The 11,092-nt window shown below is 46.3% G+C and overlaps 1 protein-coding gene across 1 annotated transcript in view; it reads right to left on the bottom strand.

Moving 5' to 3' along the window:
• Nucleotides 1–8,238, bottom strand: part of BARX2 (BARX homeobox 2) — a 19,710-nt gene extending 11,472 nt beyond the window's left edge. Inside the window, exons 1-3 of the mRNA XM_008593153.1 lie at nucleotides 8,226–8,238; nucleotides 6,940–7,240; nucleotides 1,201–1,285 (exon numbers count right to left, since the gene is read on the bottom strand). Of these exons, the coding sequence (XP_008591375.1) occupies nucleotides 1,201–1,285; nucleotides 6,940–7,240; nucleotides 8,226–8,238 (399 nt within the window). The remainder of the gene's footprint in view (nucleotides 1–1,200; nucleotides 1,286–6,939; nucleotides 7,241–8,225) is intronic.
• Between the last annotated feature and the right edge of the window lie 2,854 nt (nucleotides 8,239–11,092).

Raw genomic sequence — 11,092 nt, forward strand, 5'->3', positions numbered from 1 at the left:
TTTTTTTCCCCCAATTTTTCCTATTACTATTCATTTGCAAGTTATTTATTTATTTATTTTCCCCTCATTGTTATGAGACAATTGCAAGGAAAAGCAAAAATTAAAGGTTTAAGAAAAAAGTTACTAGACAAAATTGAGAAAACACCTATCCACTGACATTTTTTTCCCCCTGAAAACTGGGGACGGGGACACCTCAGCTATTTGATTATTGTGAAAAGTGTCATATTCTAGCCCTTGAAACACCAGAAAAGATTACTTGTGACCAGACGGGTCAGCAAATTAGAATGTCATCAGGAAGGCATGAAGCACCTGGTCCATACTAGAGGCCAGAGAGCCAGTAAGACTCAGCAAGGTTGCAACGGGCCTGGGTTAGGCAACGTGGGGGCTCCTGGTCTCTCCCTTTACCACCTCTCCTTTTTCTCTGAGCTTCAACCTGGTTGCTTCTGGTTTACAAAACAGAAGAGAAACACTCAACTACCTTGGAGAATTTGGATTTAACACTGCTTTAAAAAAAAAAAAGGAAAAGGATAAATGATAATGGAACTGCATTCCTCAAAACATAGAGACATTTACTCTAGTGAGTACACTCTAACATCAAAGATGGCAATATCCATCAGCTAGGCACTAGAGCAGTATTACAGAAGCTGTAGTCATCATACCATGTGCTTCAGAATAACCAGGGTGCTGGTTAAGACTCACATTTCCTGCCCTGTCACTGAGCTCTGGAATCAGAATCCTGGGAGGGGCCCCAGAGTTCGGCTTTGTGACCTGCTATTCAGGCGACTCTGATGCCCACTAAAGTGTGAGAATCACTGCATTAGAGGACGCACAGCTAAAAGAGCAGATGTGCTCATCACGTCATCATTAACAGAGAGTACTGACTTCTATTCTTAGCTCTTGGTAGGAGGGGAAGGAAGTTCTTTGAAAAGGCTAGCAGGTGGGGTTAAAACGAGCAAATGAGAAGCGTGTGGGCTTTCTTTTTCTTTGATTTCTAAGGAAACTGTGAAAAAGATATCTGGTTAGGAAATCCAGGTCAAGGGGAATAGCTTATCCTACAATTCAAATAGCCTCCCTCTCAGCCAGCATCTTAGAAGTTCTTCCAGTCTCTGTAGTCCACACCAGTGAATGGTCCTTCCCACCTCCCGACAGCCTGGTGGTCAGAATTCTTCCCACCAGGACAGGCACTCTCTCCTTTCTTACCATTTTCTTCCATTTCATCCTGCGATTCTGATACCAAGTCTTCACCTGCAGCTGAGTGAGTCCCAGAGACTGGGCCAAGTCCAACCTAAAAGACACAAGATACAAAGGATGAGGAGGATGGGGGTGAACAGGAGAGATGGGGTCCTGCTGACTAGCTTCAGGCACTTGCTACCAAAGCTTGGATCTCCCCCATTAAACCAATTCTTCTCCAGAAGGCTTTTCTTTCCTTCCAAGAATCCTGTGGAGGAAACTGGCAAGCTAAGAAACAGATGCCACAGTTGAGGACACCTGGGGCAGTCCCCACCCTGAAACATTCACTGTCTGCAATGGACCTGACTCTGGTCCTTTACTCTGACCTTCTGCAAAACAAAGATTCTGACCCAAAGTTCAACCTGGAAGCAAAAGGTAAAGCCTGTGCTCCTTATGGGAATCCACTCATCACTCCAGATCGACCTGGCAGGTAAGCCTCCTGGCTCCCATGGCTCATCTCTTCTGCACCGGCCAGAATCACCCAGATGGACCAACGTTCTCCACTGTGCTCTGATCACTTTGCATGTGTTATTTCTGCCTCCCTAACTCAGCAGCAAGAGCACCACATGTCTTCCACTTCTTTTATATCCATGAAGGTGCCTATCACATTACTAAATCCAGAACCAGGACTCAAAAATATTTTTTGATGTTTGATTCATTCATTGTAGCTGACCTAAATTGTTACAAGGAGTAAAATGATATAAATGATTAAATGTTATAAAGATTCCAAAAGACACAAATCTATAGTTACACTGCTTTCTATTCTACTGCTAATCCTGGGTCTGCCTTTCTTTGCAGCTTTCTGAAAAGTCCTAAAAGTCAAAGCCATTCCTGGGAAGTGAGCATTGGGGCTAATTACAACAACACAACAACTATTTCCTCAGCAACTATTTCCACAGTGTCCCAGCTACAGGTTAAGCCCCTGATATGTGTTATTTTATTTATTCCTTTCACCACACTGTGAGGTAGGTATAATTATTCCCATTTTACAGATGAGAGATCTGAGGCTCGGAAAGATCAGAATCTCTCAGCAACTATGGTCAAATCTTGCCCAGTACCTGGTTTCATAAATAATGTTTTATTGAGGCACAGACATGCCCATTTATTTACATATTGTCTATGGCTGTTTCTGTGCTACAACGTCAGAGCTCAGTAGAACTGTGACAGAGGCCACATGGATTTACTATCTGGCCCTGTACAGAAGAACTTGGCTGATTCTTAGTAGACTATAGCCGTTGACCTATGTGGTAAGAACCCCATGTCTACCTGAGCACCAAGTGAAAGGACCACCTCCTTGAGCCAACATTAGCTGTCGCCCTGCAGCTCCAACCCTGCTCACTGAAGCAAGGTGGACGTCTAAGGCAGCAATGTGGTATGACCGCCCTTGATACAGTTTGGGCATTGACCACCACTTTTTGAAGGTCTCTAGGCTTCTGAGGATTGCCATTTGTGGGTCCAAGGCCCACTGTCTCATACAGCCCGCACAGCCACAAGCTTGAGCCATGGGAAGCCTCAGGTGAAAATTCTCAGCTGTAACTTTTTCCACCTAACCATCAGGAAGACCAGTGGGCACTGGCCCTGAAGCTTCCAGGTGCTAACTCTTAGCACTCTCGGGTGTAGGCATCCTGCACCCCGGTTCTGATCAGAGTGCACAATTTAAATCTCCAATAATAGAAACAGCCTTCCTTCAAGGGACTTTGGAACCTGCTTTAAATCTGCATTCACATATATGTGGTCGTCCCTGACCAGTGGGCACTGGCCCTGAAGCTTCCAGGTGCTAACTCTTAGCACTCTCGGGTGTAGGCGTCCCGCACCCCGGTTCCGATCAGAGTGCACAATTTAAATCTCCAATAATAGAAACAGCCTTCCTTCAAGGGACTTTGGAACCTGTTTTAAACCTGCATTCACATATATGTGGTCATCCCCATGTGGTCGTCCCTGTAGAAGGGCTACTAGAAGCTGACCGTTTTATGGAAAGTGATTAACAGACTGAAGCCAATAATTCCCGGTGCTGACAGCACTTGGCTCTTCCCGCTAATGAAGCACTGCTTCCCAAGCAGTCACTCATTAAGAACCAAGACCCCAGGGGGCCTTCCCACGGACTCCTGGCTTCCCAGGCCTCCCTGGAGACAGGTCCTCCCCAGGCTCCAGCCGCTTCCACAGCCCGGTTCACCCGAGGCCATCAGGTGCATTAGTCAATGGAAGGGTTCAGTTCACAGCTCTGCCGCTGCCTTAGCAAGTGGCGTTAGCTCACTTGGGAAAAATGCATCCCTGACTCACGCTGGCTATAGAAACATGCTTCACTGTCATCGGCTTTCTCTCATTACCTGCCACCGTTACAAATTCTCACTTCTCTGCATATTCACTTAAATGGGTCACCTAGGAAACTGAAAAACAAACACAGAGGAGGCAGCCGAGAGCTGTGGGAGGAGGGAGTGCTCATGGCCCTGGTCACGTACCAAGGCGAGGAACATCTGAGAGGGCGGGTTAAGGCAGCAGCTTCGATGCCAGCCAGATGGTGTNTGAAAATTCTCAGCTGTAACTTTTTCCACCTAACCATCAGGAAGACCAGTGGGCACTGGCCCTGAAGCTTCCAGGTGCTAACTCTTAGCACTCTCGGGTGTAGGCATCCTGCACCCCGGTTCTGATCAGAGTGCACAATTTAAATCTCCAATAATAGAAACAGCCTTCCTTCAAGGGACTTTGGAACCTGCTTTAAATCTGCATTCACATATATGTGGTCGTCCCTGTAGAAGGGCTACTAGAAGCTGACCGTTTTATGGAAAGTGATTAACAGACTGAAGCCAATAATTCCCGGTGCTGACAGCACTTGGCTCTTCCCGCTAATGAAGCACTGCTTCCCAAGCAGTCACTCATTAAGAACCAAGACCCCAGGGGGCCTTCCCACGGACTCCTGGCTTCCCAGGCCTCCCTGGAGACAGGTCCTCCCCAGGCTCCAGCCGCTTCCACAGCCCGGTTCACCCGAGGCCATCAGGTGCATTAGTCAATGGAAGGGTTCAGTTCACAGCTCTGCCGCTGCCTTAGCAAGTGGCGTTAGCTCACTTGGGAAAAATGCATCCCTGACTCACGCTGGCTATAGAAACATGCTTCACTGTCATCGGCTTTCTCTCATTACCTGCCACCGTTACAAATTCTCACTTCTCTGCATATTCACTTAAATGGGTCACCTAGGAAACTGAAAAACAAACACAGAGGAGGCTGCCGAGAGCTGTGGGAGGAGGGAGTGCTCATGGCCCTGGTCACGTACCGAGGCGAGGAACATCTGAGAGGGCGGGTTAAGGCAGCAGCTTCGATGCCAGCCAGATGGTGTCCTCCTCCCCAGGCGAGTGAATCAATCCTGTGTAGGTCACCTGAGAGATGCCTGGGCAGGTATCAGGAAGCCCCAGGAGGTTTATTAAGAACTAACATTTCTGTAAAAAATACTCTCTGACTTCTGAAAAGTAAGCCTAAAATTTCACCCATGTGTGCTGAAGCTGTTTCGATATACCACCACAAGACCCATAAAACCACTCCACCTGGCTGCACGACTACATGCTGGGGCCATCAAAAGAGCCATTTAAATCCCGGGGATCACAGCTATTAATCACAGGTCTCCAGTGTCCAGCCAAATGCCCATATCCAAGACAGAACTCACTCTCTCCCCACCAACGCCACTCTGTCCGCACCTTCTGACTTCAGTGAATGGCATCCCTATATACATATACTTGGTGGCCCAGCCCAGGAGCCACAAAATTCCAAACTCTCTTCTTTCTTCCTCCTCCAACGTCAATTCTGCCCACTCCCTCTTCAAAGCTGTCCTCCCATCTCTTCTCCCCTCTCTAGTGCCACTGTCACCACCTGAATTCAGGTCCTTGGTGACTATCCCTGGATTCTCTCCTAATGGCTCCCTGCTCTATCTCTTGCCTAATCAATCATTCATGGCACCACCAGAGAAGATCCTAAATGTAAATCTGGTCATGTTTCTTCCAGCTCTTCATGGCTGCAGCTGCCGAAATGACACAGTGCACATTCTTCAGCCAGGCATGCGAGGCCTTTGCCCCTGTTCAGCCTCCTTTCCACCACCTCCCTGTTCACACCTTGAGCTGAGACAACCTAACCACCTGCAGTTCCCTCGATTCGCCCAGTGAGATGTGCTTCTGTGCCTTTTGTGTGCCATTCCCTCTGTGTGTCCACTCNATCAATCATTCATGGCACCACCAGAGAAGATCCTAAATGTAAATCTGGTCATGTTTCTTCCAGCTCTTCATGGCTGCAGCTGCCGAAATGACACAGTGCACATTCTTCAGCCAGGCATGAGAGGCCTTTGCCCCTGTTCAGCCTCCTTTCCACCACCTCCCTGTTCACACCTTGAGCTGAGACAACCTAACCACCTGCAGTTCCCTCAATTCGCCCAGTGAGATGTGCTTCTGTGCCTTTTGTGTGCCATTCCCTCTGTGTGTCCACTCCTCTGGGGAGTCTTCCCTAACCCCATCTGACATATTCAACAGGATCTTCGATTCCCGTGGCCCTCAGCACCATACGGGTACCCGTACCCAGTTCACTGTGTTGTCTTTATTGTAGTCATTCCGTCCCATGCTGTCCTCCAGAGCAGGACCCTGTCCACTACTTTCTGGACCTGTAATCCCTGTCATAGTGCCCAGCACCCAGAAGGCCCTCAGCAAACAGCTAAGAGCGCCTGCTTCGTTAAATCAACAAACTCCCTTTTAGCTGGTGATTTGCAGACTCCTCTCTCACTTAAATTTTTATTGCACAGCTACTAAATAGCTCCAGAGATTCGTTTGAATTTCCTTCTCTTTCTCTTTGATAGGACTTGGGCCAAAGCTGATATGGACAAGAAGAAAAAAGGGGCCTGGAAAATCTCCCTGATATATAGATTCACACATTAGCTCAGCCATCTCCAGAGTGAGTTTGAAGGAATAAAGCAAGATAGGCAGGAGTGTGTGTTAAGATAGTAAAGATTGCAGTTAAGATAGTAAACTAGGGCCNTGAGGGTTGCGATCCGTTGCCGGACACGAAAAAAGACAAAAAGGAAAAAAAAAAAAGATAGTAAACTAAAGAAAGTGTATTGTGGACTCAGGAAAAAGTCACAAACCCCCCACCGGGACTCAAGGGTTTCAGAGAAGGGACTCATCCAGGTCCTCCTGAGCCTCAGCCAAGTAGTTCTGATTCAATATCCATCCAATTCACTGAGACATATGACACCTCAACTGGATCAACCGAGCCCTTTCCAAGCAAGAGCCAGGCCAGCAAACCTTGTCGGCTAGAAGTCAGGAGGGTAGAGAGAAGACTGAGAAGATCACAGGTCCCAATTTGAGATCTAGTCCCACTGCATCTGACCCTAAGTGTGAGTGCTTTCCACGTCCAGCCTGCTTCCCAGCTGGGAGCCTGGGCAACCACTGGCTAAACTTCACCTGGCTTGTCATGCGGGAGGGGTTCGGTGAAAAATGGAGACACAGCGATGAGTATAGCTCAGCCACAGGCGGGCTCCTGGGGCTAATGTGACGAGCTCATGAGACCTGGGTTCTGTTAAGCCAAGGTTGAGACAACCTGCACCAAGGAGCAGATTCCTGCCATAGTGTCACACATCACTAAAACAGTCCTCTGTGGTCCCACGTCCCACACTGAGAACAAGAGGAGTCTTCCCTCCCAAGGCCCTTAACTGTGAGCATCCGCTCCTCACATCCTCACCTGTCTGGGGTGGACAAGTACTTCTGCTTCTGGAATTTCTTCTCCAGGCCCATGAGCTGCAGCTCAGTGAAGATGGTGCGACTCCGGCGGGGCTTCTTCTGCCGGGGTATGGGCTGCTCCGTCTCCGACTCGCTGCTGGCTAGAGCCTCACTGCCTGGGGTCTCAGCAGATGCAGCCTCGGCGGCTGGGTGGTGGGAGAGCGCCCGGGCAATTCCAGGGGCGGTGGGGACCAGGTGGGAGATGACCGTGGGCTGTCGTGTGATCACCGAGAGGAGAGGATATGCCCGAAGGGAAGGGGAGCCTGGAAGACAAACGGGGAGGCAGTCACCACCTGGAGCAGCGGTGGAAGCTCCGCAACAGGAGGTATAAATGGAGGACGGGGAAGATGCAGCAGCTACTGGAGACTCACAGCTGCAGGGTGGGCAGGCAACGGGGGAGTTGCTCAGCTTGGTGTGCAAAGACATTCAAGCCCCATAGCCAAGAAGAGGTTTCTACAAATCCTTTGGATTTAAGTGAATCTTCCCCCTCTCTCTCCCTCCTGAATCTCCATATTCTGCTTTCAGGGATATGGATTAATGGGACTGAACAGAAGAAAAGTAGTAGTCAGAAAAAGGTTGAGACACACACTTCAGAAATCCAAAATAGATCTGTAATATTCAAACCTCCTGAGAACCGCCTGTGGTCTTTACAGAAAGACATGCTTATAACTATGAATTCCTCCTGAGATGTCTATGCAACTTTAATCATAACATTTTTCAGAGGTGGAAGGATAGTTAGGGATTATTTAACTCAACTCCCTCATTTCAGAGGTGAGCAAACAGTTCCAGAAAGGTTAAGTGACTTGCCTACGATCATACAACTAGGAAAAAGCAGATTCAGGAGTCAAACCAAGTTCTTCTGGCTTGAAGTCCAGTGCTCCTGTCACTACGTCATGAATCACGTGGATACATCATTCAGAAGAGGGGGGCAAACAGATTTTCATTCACATGAAAACTCAGATCAGTTAGGACTGGTGTCCACAGCACTGTGTTAAGGAGGGTTCTGAGGGTGGCTCCCAGCCCAGCTGAGGAAAGAGTGCTGAGGTTGAGTAGCAATGTCTGCCGTGGGCGTGCAGCGGGAGAGGGGTATGGTGGTACACACGTCAGTTATTTGCTGCTCCTGCTTTAGGAATTCCAAGGCAAGAGTACTTTTCTGTTCAAGAATCTGTTAATTCGTTAAGTTCAGGTAAAAGAGTTCTTTCCTTTCATTATTCAACAGTATCAGATTTTAGATGTCTTGATCATTACCTCCGTACATCATTTTCTCTCTCAGGACCTTAGTTTTGTCATCAGGACAGTGAATAAGAGTAGATAAATTCAAAGAATCCATTGTACTTTAGTAGACTAATGCCACAAAAGTACCTCTCATCCCACCACTCGATGGCTGATGAAATCAGAGAAGAACCGGGGGCTGCCCGTTGTGCCTTGGCCCTGACAGGTGACCATAAGCCAGACCTCGGAGTCAGCTGGCACTCATGAGCTGTGGGTTCAAGCAGACTCACGTCACAGGAGCACCAGGGGCTCCTTGTGTTCTGGCTCTCTTTTCTGGACTGGCATTTCTCTTCTTATTCATTCCCAGGCCTCTGTTTTGGACCTTAGTCCTAGTTATTAAAACAGATAACGTCTCTTTTGTGTTGAGTATACTTCAGCAAGGCCCAGCAGAAACCACAAAGCTGTTAAAAAACAATAAATCACCAAGTGCTACAACTTCCACTAATTCTCTAGCCAACTCTTAACACTTGAGGTTTTGTATTGCGGATTCTTTTTAAGAAAAAAAAAAAAAAAACATCTGGGAATGACATTATATTGCAAGAAAATTAGGATACCTGGGGGGTGTTGGATCTCCCAGTACACATTATGAAATGATACGTCTTGAAAAAGTGTCTGAAAGCTTCTTAAACAGGCATAAGATGTTTCTCATCTCAAATCATATTACTCCTTTAATCCTGCCATTTCTTTCAAAAGGGAGTATCTTTATTTAGCAGGCTAATTTATAACCTAGAAATTCAGAAGCCTATTGGTATAGGAAATGGCTAATTACCTACCTGTAAATAAGGCCTTTTATCAACCTTCTCATTTGTGGGAGAGTTAAACATTTTTTTTAACCTAAAATTGAATAATATTTTGAAAGTGTGGTAATACCTAGTGCTGGCAAGGATACGGGGAATAGGGACTCATATATTGTCGATGGGAGTGTAAAACAACATAACCTTTAGGACAAACTAAGCAATACTTATCAAATTACTGACAGGCAATTGCACAGTCTGAGTCCATTTGCACATGTATAAAGATTTATGTATGTGCACATTTGCCACAACCTTGTTTATCACAGTGAACAAGGGGAAATAACCCACTTATCTATCAATAGGAAAACGATTAAATAGTGATACACCTATAGGAGGGACTGCAATGTAACCATTAAAAAGAAATATCTATATAAACTGATATAGACAGATAAACTAATAAGAGAAAATAACTAAAATATGTTATTAAGGGGGAAAAGTATGGTGCAAAACAATTTGCACTTTCATATAAAAAAAATCTGTGTGGCTGCATTTATAAATGCATTTTTTTAAAGCCTTGAATGCTAGTACCAAACTCTTTTTTTTTTTTTTTTGTCCTTTTTGAGACCGGCCGCACCGCGCTCAGCCAGTGAGCACTGTGAGCGCACCGGTCATCCCTATATAGGATCTGAACCCACGGCGGGAGTGCTGCTGCGCTCCCAGCGCCGCACTCTCCCGAGTGAGCCATGGGCTCGGCCCTAGTACCAAACTCTTAACAGTGATAACCTCTGAGGAAGGGATAGGAGTGAAATAGAGTGAAAAGAAATTACGTGTATTTAACCCTGTATTCAACCCTGCCATAGATACTCACTAAGCATCTACTATGGCCCATGCTGTGCTCTGGAAGCTGGAGATGTGGCAGTGAATAATATAAAGTCCCACCTTCACGGAGCTTACATTTCAGTAGCAGAGGCAGACAGCAAACAAATAAACAAGTAAATATATAACATAAAAGTGGGTAGCCATAAATTCCATGAAGAAAAATACAGCTGAGTGTGAAGATAGAACAGGCAGGGAAGAGGCCAGGTATTTTTAGATAGAGGGGTCAGGGAAGGCCTCTTTGGAAAGGTGACCTTTCAGCAGGTAAGTGCCTCGTGCAGAGGACAGCCTTGAGATGACACAGGGACAAGCAGCCCAGGCCAAGCACGAGCATGTGCAGAGCCCCCAAAGGGAAGCAAGTTTGCATTCAAAGAATAGCAAAAAGGCAGAGTGATCAAGGGAAGAAGTCTTGGGATAGAAAAATTTGGAGAGATCTGCCAGAGCCAGATCACAGAGGGTCTCGTAGGCCAGGGCAAATAATTTAGATTTTATTCAGAATTGATGAAAAGCCACTGGCAAGATTTGAGCTAGGGAAGGACATGATCTGATTTATGTCTTTAACAATCCCTATGGCTTCTGTGTGGAGGTCGGACTGCAGGGAACCCAGGGGCAGGTGTGGAGGCAGAGACAGCAGCGAGGAGGCAAGGCCATATTCTAGACCAGAAAGGTGGTGGCTGTGGCAGTGAGAGGTGGTCCGACTCAGAGTGTATTTTACAGCCAGGGTTGAATGAACCTGAAGGACTGAGAGAGAGAGTTGCCTGGTGATGTCTGGGTTTTGGTCTTATCAACTGGAGTAATGATGACGCCCTTTACTGACATGGAAAAGACTGGACAAATAGCAGGACTGGGTGAGAACCCAAGAATATTTAAAATTCCCCTAAAAAGTTGGAGAAAAAAACAATTTAGAAATCCCAGCAATGGAGTATAAAATATGGTTAGTTTTATGACACTGCTAGTTAAACAAATATTGTGGGTAACTTCTTGGGCAAAAGAGACTCAGTCACTTCTGAATCAAAGTGTCTAAGGAATTTTCTCCCTTTATGGCAGAAGATGTTTGAGTTCTCATGCTAGGTTGAATCACATTCTTTCATTTAAAATAAATATTGTTTAATGGAGAGAAATGATAGTCATTTCAATAGTGGTGCTGGAACTATTGGACATATATTTGTGAAAAAAAAAAGAACCTTGACCTATACCTCATAAATTATTTTTAAAAATTCACTCAAAATGGAT

The sequence above is a fragment of the Galeopterus variegatus genome, unplaced genomic scaffold (assembly GCF_000696425.1).
Source record: "Galeopterus variegatus unplaced genomic scaffold, G_variegatus-3.0.2 Scaffold8777, whole genome shotgun sequence".
Lineage (NCBI taxonomy): Eukaryota > Metazoa > Chordata > Mammalia > Dermoptera > Cynocephalidae > Galeopterus > Galeopterus variegatus.